Here is a 24144-nt window from a genome sequence, read left to right on the forward strand (position 1 = left end):
GCTGAGGCACAAGAATCGCTTGAATCCGGGAGGCAGAGGCTGCAGTGAGCTGAGATTGCGCCACTGAACTCCAGCCTAGATGACAGAGTGAGACTGTCTCCAACAACAACAACAAAAAACATTATTTACAGAGCTAAAGTCTCAGGGAGAAACCTGAGCACATGGTAATGCTGAATGCCTGCAGTTTGGCCTTTTTTTCTCTCTCTTGTTTTTACTAATTGTAATCCAATTTTTCTAAAAATGTACAGAAAGACCAGTTTGATTATTAAATGTTTCATTTAGCAAAGCATAATCCAATAGCTCATGGGAGAAATTTTCATCCTTTCAGATTTCCACAAGTCACAGGAAAAAACATAATTACTTTGGAGAATATATCATAAGTGAGATGTATTTCATAAAGTAAAAGAGAATCTGATTAGAGTTCTATTATATAATGTGTCCTGCCATGACGTTTGTATTTTAATGCCAAGCAATAACGACAATGCAATAAGAAATACATTGTCATACTAACTTGGCATGCAGGAGCATTGGCTTTGCTAGGAAATGTTTCAAAGTGAAGACATATCTTCAGAAAACAGCCTATCACAAGGACCTTGAAATATCCTCAGTAGTAATTTTCCCCAGCTCTACAAAATTGCTAACCACTTATTTGATGTCAGCCCCTTCATAATAGCAAAGAAAAGTTAAGGATGAGAAATCATCAGGAGGCGTTTCACTACTAAGAGGAGCAGAAGATGAAGTTGACTCAATTTTTATTCCCCCATCAGGAGTTTGGCACAAAATGGCTCAAGTGTTGCTTAAATCCCCAAGAGATATGAGTTATATGAATTCAGATCAACTGGTAAATAATATATATTTCTCAGTGGCTCTCCCTGAGTACTCCAACAGCACAATCTTGACCACCAAGTGATTCAGAGGCAAACCAGTTCTGAAGGAGAGGGAAAACTTTCCGGTTCCTAACTGAAGACAAACTGTAAGGGCCAGTTTACTCGCTGACTCACGTCTGCTGTTGTGCAACACATTCTGAGGCCCTCTCTTGAGCTCAGTTCCAGTGAATTAGCGTCACACTAATAAAGACGCTTGAGGTGGAGATCCAGCTCTGAGATTAACACGATCCCCCAGGGGAAGGCAATAGCAAACGTTTCTGTGCCTCATAGCTGGGCATATATTAGCTATTATTATCATATTACTAGGCTCCACAATACCTTCACTGTAATTAGGTTTCTGAACTATATTGTTCATTCCTGATAAATCCTTTTAAAATCATCCATGTCCTTTTTTCCAAGACTGCTTTAAACAATAAGACAATGAATTCTGGTTAGCACTTTGTGTTTGATATCTGCTTCCAGATGGCAAGGGGCAATACAGTGGGGCACAATTTGTAAGACTAAGATGAGGACTAAATAGAGAAGTGGCTCAGGCTATACTTGTATTTATTCTTCTTATGGGGATAGGCCAGAAATGAAAAAAGTAGAAAAGGGAGAGTGCAAAACAGAAAAACTGTACAAAGTAACTATTTTCTGGTCACTTTAATTTTTTTTTAATTTTTATATTTTACTATGAACATGAAGCTTCCCAGCAGACAGCACACAGTTAAATTCAGTCTTACTGCTTCCTAGTGACTCTTACAAACTCTTCTGATCCAAATGATCTATTATATTGCAATTTCTTTTCCATCTACATGACTAGACTTGTTAAATGGACACAGCACTGCAAGAGAACACAGGCTGCTTAGCACTGACTGCCAAAGGCATATAAAGTCAGTTATCAATGAAATAATTTAGTCCTTCAAGATCATTACATGGGATTCTGCTCCAACATCTTTTATCTTTATACATACTTCCTTAAATATTTTTCAGTAATTCCCTTCAACTTTATTTAATTTAACCACTCACATCATGTTTCCTCTTTGAAAAAGTTTCCCTATTGAGTTCCAGTTCAGCTTTTTTTTTTTTGAGATGGAGTTTCACTCGTTGCCCAGGCTGCAGTGCAGTGGTGCAATGTCGGCTCACTGCAACCTCCCCCTCCTGGGTTCAAGCGATTCTCCTGCCTCAGCCTCCAGAATAGCTGGGATCACAGACACGCGCCACCACGCCCGGCTAATTTTGTACTTTTAGTAGAGACTGGGTTTCTCCATGTTGGTCAGGCTGGTCTCAAACTCCCAACCTCAGGTGATCCACCTGCCTTGGCCTCCCAAAGTGCTGGGATCACAGGCGTGAGCCACCACGCCTGGCCCCAGTTCAGCTATTCTTATATCCAAGAGGACCTCTATATAATTATGCAAAACTGACTAAATATAAAATCATGTTTAAAATATTCTTGGCTTGGTGTAGTGGCTCATGCCTGTAATCCCATCACTCGGGGAGGCTAAGACATGAACATCGCTTGAACCCAGCTTCAACAACATAGCAAGACCTTGTCTCCACAAAAAAGTGGCTACTTGGGTGGCTGAGGTGGGAGGAGCACTTAAGCCCAGGAGGTTGAGTCTGCAGTAGCTGTGATGGCACCACTGTATTCCAGCCTAGGTGTCCAGCCTAGAGCAAGACCCTATCTCAAAAATAAACAAGCCAATAATTAATTAAAAATAAATAAATAGGCGGATCACAAGGTCAGGAGATCAAGACCAGCCTGGCCAATATGGTGAAACCCCGTCTGTACTAAAAATACAAAAATTAGCTGGGTATGATGGCGGGTGCCTGTAATCCCAGCTACTTGGGAGGCTGAGGCAGGAGAATCACTTGAACCTGGGAGGCGGAGGTTGCAGTGAGCCGAGATGGCGCCACTGCACTCCAGCCTGACGACAGAGCGAGACTCCATCTCAAAATAGATAAATAAATAAATAAATAAATAAAAGTCTTTTATACAGGCCAGGTGCAGTGGCTCACATCCACAATCTCAGCACTCTGGGAGGCCAAGGGAGGAGGACTGCTTGAGGCCAGGAGTTTGAGACCCTGTCTCTACAAAAAAATTTTTTAAAACATAGCCAGGTGTGGTGGTGTGCACCGATAGTCCCAGCTACTTGGGAGGCTGAGGTGAAAGGACCACTTGAGCCCAGGTGTTTGAGGATGCAGTGAGCTATCATCACACCACTGCACTCCAACCTGGGTGACAGTGCAAGAACCTGTCTCTAAAAAAAATATAAAATATTATTTACACAAAAAGAATGCTAAGATGAACATTATAAAAAAAAAAAGTCACTCACACAAATAGAAATTTTACCAGTCGTCATCAAAATGGGTCTATAACTACTCTTACCACAATTAAAGACACTTGAATTTTTTAAGTGAATTTTTTAAGGTTTTTAAGGGGAATTTAGGGCAGTAGATTTATTGTGACTTCCTCATTTCTGAAAAATTAAAAAACTCACTATCTCACTTCCTAATTTACTTTTCATTTTATCATCTTTGCCATCAACATTTTCAGAAAACGACAAAGAAAGCAAAAACCAAATACAATGCTAATGTCAAAATCAGTAAAATGTATCAATTGCCAACTTCATAACCTCCTAAGACAACCTGAACAGAGATATCTATCCCATTCTGTAGATGAAAACAAGTAGCACAGGCAAATTAAATAACGTCCAACAAGTAACTGGCAGTTCTATGGTTTCACTAAAGCACTTCAGATTCTACACTCAGAGCTCAAATGGGTAGAATCAGTGAGGCTGGGGGAAACAGGGATCATTCAGATTCTTCTCCAATCTTCTATTTTGGTTACAACTTTAAACACACACACACACAACCTACCCCTTTTCCGAGTTTTGAACCGCTGGCCTGTTAGCACTGGCTTCTGATGCTTATTCATAAAATTTCTGAAAACAAAGAAAATAAAGATTATGTATTTCAAATAAGCAGTTTATATGGAAAACATATGGCCAGTAAATTTGGTTGAACATATGTTCAACCTCACTCATTACTGAATATGCCTCTTTTTTGTTTTTTTTCAATTGAGACGGAGTCTCGCTTTCGCCCAGGCGGGAGTGCAGTGGTGTGATCTCGGCTCACTGCAACCTCCGCATCCCGGGTTCAAGCAATTATCCTGCCTCAGCCTCCTGAGTATCTGGGACTACAAGCGCGAGCCACCACGCCCAGCTAATTTTTGTATTTTTAGTAGAGACGGGGTTTCACCATGGTGGCCAGGTCTTGAACTCCAGACCTCGTGATCCACCCACCTTGGCCTCGCAAAGTGTTGGGATTACAGGTGTGAGCCACGGCGCCCGGCATAAATACACTTTTAAAAATGAGATCTAATTTTAACTTGGACTAGCAAAAATTTTAAAGTTTACCAATACTCAGTGTTGGCAAAGGACATAGGAAAAACAACTACAGACACCAACTTTGATGTAAAGGTTAAACTCCATGAAATACTTTGAGGAAAATTTTGGTGACTATTTACTACATTTACTATAAATATTTACATGGGCATAACCTTGGTCCAGCAGTATCCTACCAGGAATTTATCCTGTAGTTATATTCACACAAGAATGCAAATATACTTGTATATGTAAAAGGATTTAGTTGCAGCATTGTTGTATACATAAAAAATGGAACATGAAATGTCCTCAAATAAGTTATAATTTAGGCACCGAGTGGAACACCATGAAGCTTTATGAAAGCAAGAATTAGATCTAACTGTACCACATTTCTGCTCCTGGCTACCTTTCTGACTATATATGTATGTTCAATACACATCTCGTCTCATCGCTCATTGAGTTCCAGTCACATTGATCTCTTTGTTGTTCTTCCAATAGGCCAGATAAGGTCTGGCTTCTGAGGCTCTGTTCCTGCCTCTCTTTCAGGAAAGATCTTCCCCAGCTGTCCACATGGCTATCTCCTTGCAATCATTCAAATGCCTCCCTGAAAACTGAGGTCTTCTCTGACCATCTCCACCAAAGTGGCCCGTTGTCACTAGCTCTCCTTACTTAGCTTTATTTTTCTTTAGCAGTGCCTGCCATTTTATTATTATCTCTTTGTCTGGAGTCTATACCCTCCATGAGTGTAACTCCACTAGGACAGGAACCTTGTAGGTTTTTATTCCATAGAGGTCCTTTAGTTCCTCCATTCTGTATCTTTTATATTGAGCAAAGTACAAACATATAATAAATACTTTTCAAATAAGTTGCTGGACTGTTATGGAAAGATGCTCAAGGGATATTGATAGTGGAAAAAAGCAAGCTGAATAAAAGAATGTAAAGTACTTGGTTAAAAGGAGGGTGTATAGAATATATGGTTTTCTATGCAATAACAATTTAAGAAGGATACAAGAAACTGTTAATAGATTTTTTATTTTTTTGGTTTACCTTAATGGACAGGAATTTGAGTACTTTATACTATTTTACTGGATTTAATACACAATTTAAAAAATGCAATATATTATTTTTGAAAAAATGTAAGGCCTGCTCCACAAGACTTCTTAAAAACTGAGAATACGCTTGCTGACTTAAATATTATAAACTGAAAATATGTCTAGATTGCTTCAATTATGAAGGCCAAACATTCAATATAACATGCATTATTCAAGCAAATTATTAAATTACCTTCCAAAGCTTTTAGATATTCATTTGGAAATGTCTAGATTTCCTTAATTACTTACACCATCAAACAATAAAAAATTTACATTATTCAAGTAACTTAATTACTCCTGAAAGTTTTTTTTAAAAAATCCTTAAGAACATGAAAAAATTATTTATGTACCAAATTTTCCTTCTTACGCATAAAAGAGAAACTTGTAGCTTCACATAATAAAAAATCTGTTTATTATTGAAAACTTCAAGTTAATCATTATTTTAGAAGGGAAACTAATCAAAAGTCAAATAAAAACAAAAAAAGTAATTACATGGTTTGAGAAATAATTTTTATCAACCCTATAAAGTAAAATGAACTTAATACATCACGCTTCGAGATACAAAGGTTATTAAGCCAGAATCCATGCCGCGAGAAACTCACTAGGAGGGATAAAATTCAAACATTTGCAACACAATGTAATAGTTCAAACAGTAAAAACACAGACCAGAGTAAGAATAAAGTAATTGATTGCTTATGTGTACGGGGGCAACAGCAACATACCGAAATCATTACAAATGCTATAAACTTAATCAATGAATTCCCATTTCACTTGATGGATGTTGAAAATAGAGCTTCTAATGCATCATTTATATTCACTGCAAAAGTTTCACTCAGAAACTTTCCTGCTGGCATTATAAACAGATTCACTCTGGATCAGCCAATACTTTATTGTTGCAAAAGTGATGATGATATACGTATTATTGTCTCCATATCTCCCAAACACAAATATTATACAAAATGTATTTGTGTTAGCAAAGAAAAATATGTGTCAAGAATTTGGGTGTTGGATCTTGTACCAAGATGCAAAAAGAATGTAGCTCAACTAGACAGAAATCTCTCCAGCAGACTTCTCTGCCAAAGATATTTTTCTTCTTTCTTTCCGTCCTTCCTTTTTCTTTCTCTCTCCTTCCTTCCTTTTTTCTCTCTCTCTACTTCCTTAGAGACAAGGTGTTACTATGTTGACCAGGGTGACTTCAAACTCCTGGACTCAAGCAATTCTCTCATCTCAGCCTCTTGAGTAACTAGGATTACAGGCACACACCACTGTGCCAGGCTAAAAATGGTTTTTAATTTGTAATTTCAAAAATTCTAAAGTGTGAGTCCTTCCTAAAAGTTTTGTTTTGGGGTTTAGAACACAAACTCATGGAATTCCCTAACTAACTCTTTGCACCTTGTTTCTATTTTTTCTGTTAATGGAGAAGTACCACCAAACATAGCATATGAAAGAATTACTCTATTTTCAAATGTTCAGCTTTTATACTTACTTCCTTTCTAAGCATAAAAGTTTGTTTCTTTATAACCCAGGTATGTGGGCTTACTTTTCATACCCTCGATATATTCCATGTGGAGAAACACAAAATAACATGTAAACATAAAAATGTATGCAAAGACTTTGATATAACACCCAAAATTAACACAAACAAACAAAAACTCACCCACTGGTGGTGACAGACTAAATGAAGATATTCTGCTCTCCAAGAGTGTCTATCCTTTAGCTGTTACTATTTGGAGCAGAGGCCCCACTTCCCTCTAAATTTAGCTCTTCATGCTACACTATAATCTGCTCCAGTAAGGGTCAGCCTTTATAAGGTACTCACTGAGCCCTTATAAAAGCCCTGGCCTAAGAGAAGCAAGGACACTTTGAATAAGAAACTGCTCGCTTCAACCTAGGAAAATAACAAAGAAACAGTAACAAAAGACAGTTCTATTAGGCCAATGTCAAAGGCTGTTAGTACACTGCCCTACAATGTATTTTCAAATCTAATAACTAAAAATACTTAAGTTTAAAAAAATTAAAGTTTAACAGTATCCTCAGAGACAAATCCCCATGGTGGTACAACCTATGCATCATGACAATTTGGCTTCTGTTTTAAAAACTATAAGCCACACACAAAATACGCACATATTCTACCAAAATGGAACAGTTCCATGGTTTAAAATAATATTAAAATTGTATGTGAAATGGTAAACAAAATGGACTTAAGTATTTCACATGTCACCTAAGAGACTACATTTCTTGGATACTCTACAAGGTAAAAGAAGACTATAAGAATACTAAAATGATTCAATCAATCAAATATTTAGAAACTTGATACTATATTAATGAATTGAACACTTTTGCATAAATTCCTATTTTAACTGTAAATTGAAAGGTTTTTAGGTCTAACCTATTACATCTATTTCTGTTACCTACCTCAGTCTGTTAATCTTCTAACTGTCCTAGTATCTTTTTCAAATTCGGTCCCTTAACTTGCCATGAGACTCTGGGCCCAGGTGTGACAATGAGCCACACTGGCACAGAGGCATCTCATGGCAACTGTGCACTAATCCTTCCAGTTACCCAGCCCACCTTATGTGGATTAGCACCTTCGATGTAGACTGATCAGTCTTACCTGGGACTCTTCTTTAGTTCTCTCCATTTTGGAAAGGAACTGATCTACCAGAGGACTTACCTTCTAGTTGTCCCTACAAGGGAATGACTGCTCCTGTCTAATTATCCAGCACTTTGGTCTTAGATTCTATTTTTGACTGTTCTGGTCTGACTCATCTTTGAACTATGATAACCTGCCTTACGTAACATGCTATATTACTAGCATTTGCTATGCATATGTTATTCAAACAACTTTATGAGCATATATACTCTAAAGCAGGGAACACAACATTTTTTGTAAAGAAATAAAAGAAAAATATTTTACTCTCTCTGAGGGATATAAGGTTTCTGTTCCAACCACTCAATTCTGCTGTTACAGTGTAAAAGCAGCCATGGACAATATGCAAACAAATGGTCATGGCTGTATTCCAATAAAACTTCATATTAACACAACAAGTGGTGGACCAGATTGGATCCCCAGGAGGTCCTTTGTGAACTCCTATTCTAGCGCAGTGTATCCAATAGAAGTGTCTGTGATGATGGAAACGTTCTATATCAGCACTATCTAATACAGTAGCCACTACTGATCCCTTGAAATGTGGCTAGTGACTAGAGAAATAAATGTTTAATTTTATTTTATTTCCATTAACTAAATTTAAACAGTGTGGCTAATGGTTACTTATGTTGGGCCATGCAATTCTTATGTCCCAAAACACTTAAATTTGATACAAAGATAAAAATACATCTAAAGAATAGAAATTTTTAATTAATATTTTTCAATTAAAGTAGCTCGAAGAGTAGTCTGCATACATTTCAAAGCCAGGTGGCTATAGTGAGGAAAAAAGAAAAATTACCACATTTCAAAGTAACACTCTGTGTGCAGTCAATACTGTTTAAGACTTTAGGGAAAAAAGACCTTTTTTTAAAAAAATATGGAGTCTCGCTCTGTCACCTAGGCTAAAATGCAGGGGTGTGATCTCTGCTCACTGCAGCCCCGACCACGTGGGCTCAAAAGATCCTCCCAAGTAGCTAGGACTACAGGCACACTACCAGGCCCGGCTAATTTTTTATATATTTTGGTAGAGACGGGGTTTCCCCATGTTGCACAAGATGGAAAAAAGACTTTGGAGTCTAAAAATTATACGGCAACAACATAAAAAAGGATGAGTTCATGTCCTTTCTAGGGACATGGATGAAGCTGGAAACCATCATTCTCAGCAAACTATCTCAAGGACAAAAAACCAAACACCGCATGTTCTCACTCATAGGTGGGAACTGAACAGTGAGAACACTTGGACACAGGAAGGGGAACATCACACACCGGGGGCCTGTTGTGGGGTGGGGGAGGGGGAAGGGATAGCACTGGGAGATATACCTAATGTAAATGACGAGTTAATGGGTGCAGCACACCAACATGGCACATGTATACATATGTAACAAACCTGCACGTTGTGCACAGGTACCCTAGAACTTAAAGTATAATAAAAAAAAAATAAAAATTATAGGGCAACAATATCATTCCCAAAGTATAAAACGTTTCATAAAGATATAATAACAACACACAAAACTCAATAAAATTGAGACACTTCACTGCAGTGCTCTCATTAAGTACTTTGTATTTAATAACAAGTTTCAAGAATTGCCTTTTATTCTATACTTTAAATGAGTAAAATTATCTACTATTAAAATAAACTTTAAAAATTACCCATAACTATACAACATTTTCCTTTCCATTAATGCTAAAATTAAAAGAACAAGTAACATAAAATCCTTTACAGAAAATAAAGGAATCTAGGAATCTTTTGGGTTGATAACATTGTATTATCATTCTCTCCAAAGAAACAAAAAATAATTAAGTTGGTTCTAAAAGTTTAAATTATTGACACTCTAAGCAATAAACTAACTAGATGCCTATAATAACACTACACAATTTGTTGACTGAAATAACATTAGCTTGTTTAATATCCTTATCATGATTTTGTAACAGCCTCTGCCTACTCAAAATCACTCAGCCAGTACAAAAAGCTTAATTACTAACGAATACTATGAAAGTTGTAGTATTTATAATAATTGAAAAAAAATTAAAATTCAAAACATGACACAAGTTATTTGGGCTTTAATAACTCTTTACAAGGTAGATAGTTGGCACAAGTAAAGAGTCCACCATTAAAGTTCTTCACTGGAAAATATATACATTTTTGAGGAGACTATAGTTTTTTTCATTGTTTTTTTTAGTTTTTAAGAGACCGAGTTTCGCCATGTTGCCCAGGCTGGTCTCGAACTCTTGAGCTCAAGCAGTCCTCCTGCCTCAGCCTCCCAAATTGCTGGGATTCCTCACCTGACCCTGTTTAATGCTTTTTTTTTAAAGTCATTTTTATTCTTTTATATTATTCAGGATAAGAATAAAAGGAATAGGGAAATGACAGCAATATATATATATATTTTTTTTTCTGAGACAGAGTCTTGCTCTGTTGCCTAGGCTGGAGTGCAGTGGTGCGATCTTGGCCCACTACAACCTCTGCCTCCTGGGTTCAAGTGATTCTCCTGCCTCAGCCTCCCGAGTAGCTGGGATTACAGTTGCGCAACACCATGCCCAGCTAATTTTTGTATTTTTAGTAGAGACGGGGTTTCAATGTTGGACAGGCTGATCTCAATCTCCTGACCTTGTGATCTGCCCACCTCGGCCTCCCAAAGTGCTGGGATTACAGGCATGAGCCACTGCGCCTGGCCGACAGCAGTATTTTTATATTAGAAAAAAGAGCATTTGACTTATATTTTTCCCTTAGAGCTGTTAATGCAAATCTCCTTTAAGAAAACATAAAGGCACCATGATAAAGCTTTCATTTTATTATAATACTTCCAAAACTACTTTACACCTTAAACTAATTAGAAGACCTAAGTTGTAAATGCTTGAATGCTTGTTTTTAAAATTTCCTTTTCAATAAAAATAAAAATAAAAATATTACAAAAATTACATTTTAAATATCCACGTAGAAACAAATTAAGGCAACTACACAATGTCACTTATTTTATCTCAATGAAGCTATTTTCAAAAACTTTTAAGAAGTATAAATTAATTCCTAAAATCCTTTCATTTTAGAAATCACTTCCTGGTCTCTAGTTAATGCAATTCTACTTTTCTAAGAGGTCCCTTAAGGCATGTGCATTCCTTCCTCTGGGCCCTTGCACTTTCCCCAGATGGGTTATCTCCCAGTCCCCGCCCTTCCCCCAAGAGCTAGCCAGCTCATTCAGTCTTCCAGATGGTCTAATTTTACTGATGTCATTCTTATGTCTTTCAACACTCTGAAGACACAAACACATATACACTACCCACATTGTAGCATACTTTGGCTTTTAGAAAACCCATCCGTCAAATATAATGTTTCAGGGTACTTTAACAAAATGCCCTAAAACTTCTGCTCTCGATAAGACCCTTAGGTCTGAAATGTCAATGAAGTGCTGAGGTTGAGAAACCCTACTGTAGAGAGGAAATAATGGTGAGCAAAGCCCGAGATGGTCCCTGCTCTAAGGGCTGGAAATTTTGCACCCAGGTCTGAACATACCAGTGGCAACTAAGCACATATTTTATTGAACTACTTACTCGTATTTGCCAAACACTGGTGTCAAATTTTAGAAAAAAAAAGTTTATCACTGAATAGACAGTCATATCTCAAACCAAAAGTACAGTTAGAATGTACAAAATACATGTTTCCCAGTCTTTGATACTAACAATTTATTTCTGAAATTGGTAATTTTACATCTTATGCAATTTAGTGGGAGGGCAGAGGATAGGTAAGAACATGGGTTTTAAAGAGAGCAGAAAAACAAGCTTAACACCAGCAGACAAACTTTTTCTACTTTAGGATATTGCATCAATGGAAACAAAAACAAGAAAGAAAAGAGAAATTTTAATATACGTGTGACTTAAAAATGCTAATTTCTATGACTTTGAGGAAACAATGACATGCTATGTAGATACAGCGAAATGCAATATTCTATATACATGATGTGATCTTGGCTATGTAAAATACATTTACATCCAATGGTGGTCAACATGAGTAGTGGGTTCAAGGCACCTCTTATTCTTCTTACCTATACTTGTCTATATTTTCTGTAATATAAATACATATCCTTTTTATAATTAGAAAATTGTGTATACTTAAGTGAAAAGGTTTTAACCTCTTTTGAAGTTCAAACCAATTCTCAAAGAGTCACAAGCAATAATAATATTTTTGCATAAAAAGATATGTGCCACAAGATCTATCATTCCCTACTGAGAGAAACCAAGGTTTCTTGGATAAATGGCTGACTCCAAGGTTGGAGCAGGGGAGATTCACTATGATCCTGGGATGTCTTGTGTTGGCAAATTCAAAAATGCCTAAAAAAAAAATCAAGCTAGATCAAAACAACGTAAGAGCTATCCTGAAGACAATTCCACTGGCCTAGCCCAGGGCAATTTGAGGACCCAAATAACTAAGGATAATAGCTAATAACCCATTCAACAAAATACAAACCCATAGGTCCATGCTCATAACTTTTAGGTTCATTTTAAAGAAAACAAATTTTTCAGTACACAAGGAAAGGGAAGTAAGTGAAAGATTTTCTTTCAGTAGAATGTCAGCTAATAAACAGAGAATGAAACATTGAATTAGAAAATCACCATTTTGCAACAATTAAATAAAAAATTGATTCATGCAAGAGTAATCAATGTATGCTAAACCTATATGTGTGTGCGTGTGTGTGTGTGTGTGTGTGTGTGTGTGTGTGCTTGCACTGGGGAGTGCTTGATGATCAACAGGATACTTACATAGCCTCCAAGCATCTTCACATAAATTTTTTTAAAAATATAACTACATATCGGAGAAACAAGACCATACCTTAAGCAAAGGACAACATACAATCACCACAACTCCAGATGTTTTACACTTAGAAGAACATATTGCTCATGTGGTACTCTAGACAAAAACACATGACCTCAATAGCTAATCATGAGGAAATAGATGCATATCTAGGGACATTCTCCAAAACAACTGGTCTGTATTCTTCATCAGTGATAACGTCTTTCCAAAACAAAGGTTGAAGAACTGTTCCAGGAGAATTAAAGGGGCATTGCTAAATGCAATACACATTCCTGGACTGAATGCTGTACTGGGAAAAAATATTTATGTATATATATATATATATAGTCATTCATATATATATACACACATATATGTATATATACATACATATATATGTATATATACACACACACACACATATATATATGACTATTGAGACAACCTAAGAAGTTGGAGTAAAAAGATAAAATTATTGCATCTATGTTAAAATTTACTGAATTTTTTTTTTTTGCACTGTGTGTTTTTTTACAGAATAAATACTGAAGAAATAAGGGATAAAGGCAGAAAGTGTATGCAACCTACTCTCAAATGATTAAGAAATAAAACTGATTATGTATACATAGAACCCTGGAGCAATGGCAAACACAGGAAGCCATATGTATTTTAGGGCTTGGCATGGTGGCTCAGATCTGTAATCCCAGCACTTTGGGAGGCAAATATCATATGATCTCACTCATGTAGAATCTAAAAAAGTTGGTATCATAGAAGTAGAGAGTAGAATAGTAGTTTCCCGGAGACAGAGGAGAATAGGAGTGAGGTGGGGATGGGGAAAGATTGGTGAACAGGTACAGAGTTACAGTTAGGAAGAATAAGCTCTAGTGTTCTATTGCACAATAGAGTTATTATAGTTAACAATAATGTATCATATACTACAAAAGAGCTAGAAGAAAGGATTTTGATTGTTCTTACCACAAAGAAATGACAAGTGTTCGATGTAATGAATATGCTAATCACCCTGATTTAATTATTACATAATGTATATGTATATGGAAACACCACACTGAACCCCATATATGAACAATTACTATATGTCAGTTAAAAACAAAAATGTTACATAGTAACTTAAGTAATTTAAAAAAACATTTTCCAGCATTTACCCATCAAAGTAATTTCTTCCTTCAATAAAGAAAAACTATGAACTAATAATGCTTCCATTAATCAAAAGGCCTTTTAATTAATAGATTTATGAACCTTTTTTAGAATTTCCTCTGGAGTCTACAGATCATTCTTTTGACTATCCTCAATGATGAGAAATTTCCTTGTTTGATAGACAATTTAATTTTAGAAAGTTGCCAGAGATCATTCAGAGTCTAATCCATTGAAAAAAGTAGGTGGCCACTTTGAAGCTATCTGGTGTGTCTAACCAGGTTTTTATAACAAAATACTGAAAAGAAGCAAAAAAGTAGGTGATTAAGCTGAGAAATACCAGTATCTTTAGTTGAAAGTGAGAGGTAACCTTTAAAAATGACTGATTATAAGGTCAGCTCATCATGTATATTATAGAATATTTAAGGAAAAATTAGAAAAAAATCTATCAGTCTAACTTTCAGTAATGACCACTGTTCACATTTAAACACAGTATAGTATACAGGCTAGGCACAGTGGCTTATGCCTGTAATCCCAGCACTTTGGGAGGCTGAGGCAGGCGGATCACCTGAGGTCAAGTTTGAGACAAGCCTGGGCAACAAGGTGAAACCGTGTATCCACTAAAAAAAAAAAAAAAAAAAAAAATTAGCCAGGCATGGTGGTGCACGCCTGTAATCCCAGCTACTTGGGAGGCTGAGGCACGAGAATCACTTGAACCCTGGAGGCAGAGGTTGCAGTGAGCCAAGATCATGCCACTGTATCACAGCCTGGCTGACAGAGCAAGACTCCGTCTCATAAATAAATAAATATCATCTGTTTTTTTTTTTTTGGTAGGGGGGTTATATACAGAAAAAAATTAAAATTAAATTCTACCATCTTTTCTCATATTATGCTAAAATACAATTGAAAAAATGATTTGCATTTGGACTTGGAGTTATATAACTTGATTCAGTGATATCCTCTAGAATCTTTATTTTAAAAGTCACGTGTTCCACTGCATCACTTTAGGAAAAGCCGAAACTCTTATAGAGAAGGAAATGTCCTTGAAATTTGTTAATAATATTATAATTTTAAGCTTAGAAAAAAGCAAGACGGTCTCTATATTATTATTATTACTTTTTGAGACAGAGTCTTACTCTGCCACCCAGGCTGGAGTGCAGTGGCACAATCTCGGCTCACTGCAAACTCCGCCTCCCTTGGATTCTCGTGCCTCAGTCTCCCAAGTAATTAATTTTTGTATTTTTTTTTTTTTTTGTAGAGATGGGGTTTCTCCATGTTGGCCAGGCTGGTCTCAAACTCCTGGCCTCAAGTGATCTGCCCACCTTGGCCACCCAAAGTGATGGGATTGCAGGCATGAGTCACCATGCCTGGCCGGTCTCTATATTATTTTAACTAGTGTTTTAAAACTTTGAAGTAATAATACACTGATGGCAAAAACAAAACAAAATCAAAGAAATAACCCCAACACAGTACAGAAGGGTAGTGCTCTTCCCAATCTTTCACTCTTGACCTTATATCCTAGCCCCACTCCATGGAGATGATAATAATTTAAACCCTTTAACATCATCCTATGTAACCTTTTAGTAAATGCCTATGCATTCGAGATTTTCACCTCCACTGAAGACAAAAGTAATATTTATTATTAATGAGTCTCCTCATCTCCAATATTCCTTCCTCCAGAAAAGTGCTTTTTCATTGGAAGATACCTAAATACATGTTGAGCTTTACATAGTAGAGGAGAAAGATAATTTTATATGAGATTTACTTTCCACCTAGAGGAAAGGAGCTATGGACAGCACACACAACACTGGCCTTGCTAACTGAGGCGAGGAGAACCAGGAGATGAAAATCAGCAAGGAGTGGAGTGGCAATGCCAGAGAGCAAGTTAGTTTACAACAGACACAAAACTGATGGGAGTGTTGGTGACTATTACTCCAATGGGAAGTCAGAAGATAAGTTATTACAGTAAAAGGGTGTTGAAGTGTTTGCCTCTCTTCAGAGGACTTTTAATCAAGGAAAAGGGGAAAATAAAATCTTCAGAAAAAAAGAAAAGAAATACAAAGAAAAATAAGGCCTAGACTGGTAGCCAGTGAGAGAATTCTGTTTTGGAGCAATTGCTTAAAAATCGTAATAGTGGACCTTCAGGAAGCTCAAAGGTGGTGGTGGGCATGAGTCCAAATATTTGCTCACTTACTAGTTCTCTCAACCAAGAAACTCCCATCCTCCCAGAAGGGGACCTGCCCAAGCCTGTCTAGCAGGTGAAGCTTTATTTGAAGGGCTATACACACACACACACACACACACACACACACACACAGACACACACACACACACAAAGTTACTTTCCATATGCATGCTTATTACACAATGAGAGCATGAACTGGATAGAAATGCCAAGCCTAGTCTAGGGCACACTGATGACATGGGACTGGATTCCCTAACACAACTTTATAAAAGTGGACCATACAAAGTCGAATTAAAGGAAATAAAAAAGAACTAGTACAGAGCTACAAGCTCTCTGAATCATACATTTTAAAAAGGTTTAAGCCAGGTATGGTGGCTCCCGCCTGTAACCCCAGCACTTTGGGAAGCCGAGGCGGGTGAATCACCTGAGGTCAGGTGTTCGAAACCAGCCTGGCCAACATGGTGAAACCCCATCTGTACTAAAAATACAAAAATTAGCCAGGCGTGATGGCAGGCGCCTGTAATCCCAGCTACTCGGTAGGCTGAGGCAGGAGAATCACTTGAACCCAGGAGACAGAGGTTACAGTCAGCTGAGATCATACCATTGCACTCCAGACTGGGCAACAAGAGCGAGACTCCGTCTCAAAAAAAAAAAAAAAAAAAAAAAAAAAAGGTTTAAACCTACAGGGAATCATTCATTTATTTGTTTGCCAAATATACCAGGTCTGGTACTAGTCAATAGGGATGCAGCAAGCACTAAATGAGGCAAGTTTCATGGAGGTCACTTTCTAGCAGGTGGAGCTTTGTTCCAAGTATTGCACAATCGGGCAGAACAAGTTAGCAAGCACTGATGGTCTCCAGTATGTTTAAAGACAACATATGATGCATTCGAGTTGCAGTTGTGTTTATTAACGTTTTAATAATTAAGTGCGTGTTTTTTTACTTTGTAACTTACAAGTGGCATTCATGCGGAATGGAATACTTTGAAAACCATGGCTGGATGTAAGCCCAGTCCCTAAGCTAACCTTCAGATAAGGCACTGAGATGTCAAACCACTTGGCTGAGGTCAGGAATTCCATTCTAGCATTGGTAAGACAGTGGAGATCAAAGCAGAAAGATCCCTGCCCATCTGGAGCTTATGTACATGGAAGAGTTGGGGCCAGAACCTGACCCACTGTCTCCACTCAGTGCATTTTCCAGGGAGCCAACTAAAGCTGTTGCAATGTCTTAGAGAATTATTTATATGATTCTTGAAGGCAGCTTTTTCATTATTTGCCTCATAAATTTTATAGTTTGGAATAAGATGGAGTAGCGCATAAATATTAATTTAAAGTTGAGTTCAGCACTTGGATAAATTGAATTAGCATATGTTACTTCCAAAATACCAAAGAGTTCTCCATAGAGTTCTATTAAGTGGTGGGGGGAAAAAGGCATTTTCTTTAGAGAGAGAATTTAACAATACTGCCTCTTAGGGACATACAAATATTAGAAAATTTATGGCACCATAATTTCTAGCACTATAGGATACAGTTTTTAAATTGTTTCCTGCAGAAGCTCAACTCTAACAAAAACACGATCTTCACACTCCCAAATACTAACACCGCATCCTTTCCCTCCAGCCAGCAGTTTCCTCCGCACCATCAACTAGGGGTTCTCTTTCCTGTTTATAATAGTCCCATTCAATTACCTTGTTCACTGAGAAAAACATATAACATTTCTTTTTTCTTCTTAGAAATGACTATAAATCCAGGTTAGTTTGAAAAGCATTAAAGTCTTCTGTGTGGATATATAAAAAGGATGACAGTAGAATATCATCCAATAGTAGCTTATGATATATTCTTTACAGTGCTAAATGTTATTATCCCTTATTATTCATCTCTGCCCCAGGGCTTTTCTTGAGATTTATTTAGAAGTCCTCAAAAATAACAGTACACCTGTTATATTTTTTAAAGTTCTCATCTAACATAAAAATAAGTTGAGATGTGAAAAGAAAATATAATTCTACATCTGACACAAAAAATAATTCTACATCTTAAGTTATTGTTTTCCTACTAAAATATTAATATTTTCAGAATGGAATTAAAGATAGCTAAAGGATTATACTATCTTAAATATTAATACAGGGCATTATTCTTTCTTATTGTCATTATACTTTTTTCCTTTAATTTTTGAATAAACTTAAAAAACATCAATGGAAACACCTATTGCTAAAAATCAAGAAAGAATAATGAGAACATTATCTTTTTGGCATTTAACAAAGAATGGTTCATTCAATGAGTTATCCAAATCTTTATTTTCAAAATAGATAGTTTACAAATATGACTACCTGAACATTTTTGGCACTCTTCACTTACTACATGCCAAATTTAGAACAGGGCAAATCATTCCGCTTGGCACCTAACTGCCCAAAAGATACTTGCTAAAGAGCGCCATGGCCTCAATACACAGAAATGAGTGAGTTAAGAGTGAAAAGCATCCTTGTTTATGACCTGCTAATATTGGTGGATTTCATATTAATTAAATATTCTTTTAAAATCCGAAAGTCTAGGATGACATGTTATAAAGGACATTTAATATATGTAAAACACAATAAAAAATTGTAAACATCAAAAAATCAGTTTAAAAAATTGCACAAATTAGAAAGTAGGTGTCAGATTAAGTATTCAGCTAAGCAAACACTGAGTAAGAACCTACTAGTCACACCCTGTCCTGGGCCTGCTCCTGATTTTCCTAGACTAATACTTATCCTATCATTGCTGACATTGCTCGAAACAGTTTTGGTATTCTTCTTTTTGGAATGCCTTCTGAGTTGGATTATGACGCACAGAAGAACATCAGTATCTCCACTTCATTCACCTCTTGATTTTCTCAGTTAAACTAAATATATCTGTACCCCTTCTTCAGAATTTTCTTTTCAAAAAAGATGAAGATTAACTACCAGTAAGATATTCATCAATTTGTTCTACAGCACTGAGTAATGCCACCAACCTTTTACTTTTTGGAGAAGTTAAAATGTGATGTGAAATGTTTATGGAAATGCATTGTTCACAAGACAGTTCTTTGCAGATTTAGGTGTAACTGTTTTAACACTTAAATGAATAATCACATAAGTGAAACTCCAAGTATAGAAAAAAGAACATTTGTATTTATATTACTTTCTTCTGTTGTGTTTAAAAAAAAAGATTTCTTAGAGGCTGTAATACTTCCAAATTTTCTTTTTAAAAACTTCATTATGGAAAATCTCAAATATATCCAAAAGTAGAGAGAACAGTATAATCAAGTGAATATACTCATCACCCATCTTCAACTGTTAACATAGTCAATTTTACCTCATTTATATTCTCATTCAGTCTCTCTTCCTTTCTGTCACAGAATTATATTAAAGCAAATCTCAGCTGTCTTCTCATCCAGTTCTGAAATAATTCTGTTCCTATCTCTAAAAGATAAGTAATCTTTTAAAAATATAACCATAATGTACTTAAACCTTAAAAAACTCAGAATTTCTTATTATCAAATATCCAGTCAATAAAGACACCTAAGTCTAAGGAAAAAAAGTCAAATGTCAAGAAAAACAGTACCCTGAAAGATGTGATACTCAAAAATGCAATAAAAAGGCAGCATTCTCCTAATGTAGAGAGCTGGAAATCAGGGTCTTTAATGGGGAAATCTAAGAACGGCATGCCAAATTTGTAACACGTGCATAGGAACAATTTTTCTTGGTTGATAGCATTCATCAGAATGTCAAGAAGCTTGAGATCCAAAACATTTAAAGACTTTCTGCCTCTGGTTATGATTGTGCGTGCTTAGTGCCACCTCACCTCACATTGCCAGGAAAGATTAGTCAAGTAGGAAAACAAATCCACCTAAAATAACTTAGAGATCAAACTGAATTCAACCCAGCTTGTACTGAGCATACATTAGGTGCAAGACACTGGGTTAAACCTGAGAAACAAAGATAAATTTGACCCAGTTAATGTATACTCTAGAATGAGAAGGGACCAAACAGATTAATAATAACTATAATAGAATGCGATGAGAAAGTGCTTGTTTTAGGTATTTTCATGGAGATTCAGATGAAGAAGCAAGGATGTCAATTTAGGGGGGCGGTAAAAGAGGGATCACTAGAATCCATAAGAAGAGAGAATTAAACGCTGCCAGCAATGATACCAGTAGCCATGTTGCATATCAATATCCTCCATGTACAAAGATTTTACTTATAACCCTTGCCAAGAGACATGAATAAATGTATTTACTAGCATGTATATTTCCCTTACTGGATAGAGAGGGAGAGATGAACACAAAAGCCGAAGAAAAGAGGTTTTGTTTAAATTGTGTCTGGAAAGTTGAATAGTTCATCAGATCTGGAGAGGAGATTCAGTGAAAAGGGAAGGGAAGTCATTCGGAGGAGAAAAGCAGGAACAAAGGGGTGGAAATTACGGGCAGGTTGGGGAACAAGCAGAGTGGTGACCTTAGAGCCCAGTGTGTGGGAGGGCCCAGATGACTGGAAATGCCTGCTGAGACCATGGATGGATTGGAACCTTCCAGGCCAGACCCAGCCCTCTATTCTGTGGCCAGCGGAGAGCCATTCAAAGAATGATGGGCGCTCAATGTTTATTGAACTGGTAGTTCCCTGAATTAGCTAGATGGAGACAGGTGAGAGAGAAGCAGGCTACTTAAGATGCATTGCAATAGGTCTAGAGTGGTAGTAGCAGAAAAGATATGAGAGGACACATACAACATTTCAAACATTTCAGAAATCATTATTCCAATTCTGACTCTGACACTTCCTAATATGGGATTCTGGGCAAATTATTTCCCTTAGTTTCTGTCCTCTTATTTGCAAAGTGGATATAATATTGGCTAATTCCTGGGTTTTCATAACACTAGAATAATTCTATGCAAAGCATCTGGTAGAATATCTAGCACAGACTAAATACTCAATATGAAGTAGCTATCTTATTATCAATGAAACTTCTTTGATGTGAATCTATTTTAATATGCTCATTATCTAATCTTATCCCTACATTAAATATTTACACCATACAAAACTACTAATGTAATCAATCCATCTAATGAACAGTATCCATTATGAATCTGTTTCTAGAAATGTAAACTGAACATGATTTATCTGCATTTCTAGGTAGACGTTAGATTCTCTTTCAACGTTATTATCTCAATTCACTGGTCATGTATTCAGAGAGCACTAAATACCAACCAAGTGTCATAAGGCATCAAGAAAATAGATAGTAAGCTGCTATCCTCGAGGAACTGACAACCCCAGTGAGACAAACAGGTGTGACCTTCAAGTAACCATGGCCCAGATTTGGCACAAGAGATGGAAATACTAGCAACGAAGTACCCAATTCTGTGTATGCATCTGCTGGTAAGATGCTAAATCACATGTTCCAGGAGGTTACCACTCAAGTGTTTTTTTAGGTTTGTGGGTTTCTTCCGCATGATACTATGTTATAAATCAATTGTAACTCTGAACTAACAGCATTACAAAAGATTGGTCACTCTCAGAAGCCTTACTACTTGCTTGAACAGCCACATCATTATTAAAGCATCATCCAACAAAAGTATCTTTGTTATACACTGAGATGAATAATTTCAAACCATTTTCATGTAAGATGTTCTGGCTCAGATCTGTCCCAGCCTTTAATGCTGAAGCTTTAGGGGGGAAAAAACAGCTGGAGTTTAGGAAAGATTTTTGCTAAAGGCAGGAAATAATGATAAACATATTCCAGGAGATTTCAGATGTGTTAGTGAAAGCTTCACGCAAAATAAATGCCTAAGGCCAGAGGAAAATGCATTTCGCTTTTCGTATGGCGCTATGAGACGAAACAGTGGTCCTGGGGATGCTTAACAAAAACCACCTACATAATTATTCAAATATTTCTCTTTGACACATACACGTCTCTTTGACACACATATTGAGAGAAACATCAATACTACTCTGTAGGGAAACAACAGTAAAACAGAAACACTAATTTCCAAAAAAACTTTCATTGATGATGTAAATATAAATGTGCACCTTGGAGAAATGACTGATTCCCACATTTTAGCAAGCAAATCTTATTTCTAAATACACACTTGTATTTACCCCCATCTAGCTATGGTCGAAGCTCCAGGCTACATATTACAGTTGAATGAAGGCTGGATTAAGAGGCTAATCTAAGGCTATATATAGGCAGCAACACCAATTTAATCTCCGCCCTCTCCAACCTCCCCACTCTCCACTCCCTATTTCCATAAATCTCAAGATCTGAGTTACAAAGAGAACCGAGAACTCTAGCAGAGCAAAGAAGCCTTTCCCTCCCCCTCCGCCAGGCTGTCTCTCAAAAACGAAGTATTAGTGCAAGTGTAAATTGTTTCCAAACATCTTTAACAAGCAACATTGGGGGATCAGGTTTTCTTCTACAGCTTCCACAGAAGCCAAAGAGATGACAAGTAGTGGGGAGGGCGAGGATCACCAACAAAAACTACCTTCTCCCGAGTCTGTTCTCACTGACTCGCTAGTATTGGGGCGCTCTCCTCCCGACCCCTAGCCCAGAGTCCCGGCCCCAGCCTTCCCGGGAGCCACATCTGGCGGTGCCACGCACGAGACCATGTGCACCCGCCACTTCCCACCGCGTGGCTGGCCCCCACCGCCCGCCCGCGGTCCCAGGGTCTCCCGGGGCGGCCAAACGTTGCGAGTCGGAGGTCTTCATCCCAGGGCACTGATACCCCGTAGGCGCGGTGATGATGAGGTGGAACGGGGGCTTCTCCACCGCGAGGCAGGAAGCCGCCCCAGGAGGCACATGCTTCCTCCCCGCCAGCTCCTGCCCGATGGAAACCCCGGCGGGGCGGCAGTGGCTACTCTCGCAACCCTCACGGCACCCCTTGCCGCACCTGGGCTGCTTCTCACCTGTCCGAGGAGGTAGCGACGACGCGCAAGGCTGGTGGCTGCGGCAATTCGTGCAGCGGCAGCGGCAGCAGCAGCAGCAGCAGCGGCGGCAGACAATGGAGGAGTGAAGGACAGACACATTGACATAGACACACGGAACCCGGCGCAGCCCCGCCTCCCGTACCGCCCCCGTCTCCCAGACCGCCCCCGCCCAGACCGCGCCACTCCCGGGGGCATGGTGGGGATACGGCGACAACCGGGGGCCTCTGCACGCCCCAGAAAGCCGTCGCTGAGCACATAACTGCCAGCTGTAGAATTTTCAACATTACATGTGGCGAACTATTTGAACCGGACAGGATAGGGGTGTGGAACGTGTAGGAGGAATTTAATTCTCCCCTCCGGCTTTCTGCATTTGGTTTTTTCCTCCCAGGTTGCTCCAATGGCGATCACTCGCTGCCGCTTCCTGCGGCTCCTCCTCCTCGGCAGGGCCAATGACAGGCGGCAGGCGGTGACTGCCGCTGGGCCTGCAGAGACCGTCCGCCTGGCTCGCCCGAGCTCGCCCGCTGTCCGCTAGCCGGCGGGAGGGAGGAGAGAAGCGGGGCGCTTCCGCGGTTGGCTACTCAGTGTCTTGGTCTCACGTTGCCTCATTGCGGCTGGCGTTCCCAATAGAGACGCATCGTTTCTTTTTTAATACTTCCTAAGAAACAGAATAACCTTCAAGCTGGCGGGAGCAATGGTTCACATAAAGAAAGGCGAGCTGACCCAGGAGGAGAAGGAGCTACTGGAAGTAATCGGGAAAGGTACGGGTGCTGGGCTGCGACGTGGACGCGGCCAGCCTGGCCGGGGGGCGTGGCGGAGCCCGGGGGGCGCTCCTGGCCTAGGTGACCTTTGGCTGCGGTTCTGCAAGGTTGGCAGCCTGGAACCGGGAAAGAGCGTTTCTCCCTCTGGTCTGGGAAGGGTTGCAGGGGCGGAGAGGTGGGGAGGCAGAAGCAGTGCTGGGACAAGAGAGGTAGTTACAGAGGCTCGGCCTCTAAATCCGCTTTTGGAAACGTACGGATTTCCACGCCCCGCCTTAGATTAATGCGAGCGTCCCGGAGTGTGGACCCCAGTGTGTGAATTCTTCACTGCTCCCGAGGGATTTTGACCGCTGAC

General features: G+C 38.5%; 2 protein-coding genes across 3 annotated transcripts in view; one reads left to right on the plus strand and one right to left on the minus strand.

Moving 5' to 3' along the window:
* The window catches only part of BZW2 (basic leucine zipper and W2 domains 2), a 60462-nt gene extending 37239 nt beyond the window's left edge, over positions 1 to 23223 (minus strand). For both annotated transcript variants that reach the window (XM_063667499.1, XM_054495629.2), the window contains exons 1-2: positions 23014 to 23223; positions 3747 to 3811 (exon numbers count right to left, since the gene is read on the minus strand). In XM_063667499.1, the coding sequence (XP_063523569.1) occupies positions 3747 to 3804 (58 nt within the window). In that variant the 5' untranslated portion in view covers positions 3805 to 3811; positions 23014 to 23223. The remainder of the gene's footprint in view (positions 1 to 3746; positions 3812 to 23013) is intronic.
* Positions 23224 to 23459: 236 nt separating this feature from the next.
* Positions 23460 to 24144, plus strand: part of ANKMY2 (ankyrin repeat and MYND domain containing 2) — a 46092-nt gene continuing 45407 nt past the window's right edge. Inside the window, exon 1 of the mRNA XM_054495878.2 lies at positions 23460 to 23792. Coding sequence (XP_054351853.1) covers positions 23726 to 23792 — 67 coding nt within the window. The 5' untranslated portion in view covers positions 23460 to 23725. The remainder of the gene's footprint in view (positions 23793 to 24144) is intronic.

This window comes from Pongo pygmaeus, chromosome 6, assembly GCF_028885625.2.
Source record: "Pongo pygmaeus isolate AG05252 chromosome 6, NHGRI_mPonPyg2-v2.0_pri, whole genome shotgun sequence".
Lineage (NCBI taxonomy): Eukaryota > Metazoa > Chordata > Mammalia > Primates > Hominidae > Pongo > Pongo pygmaeus.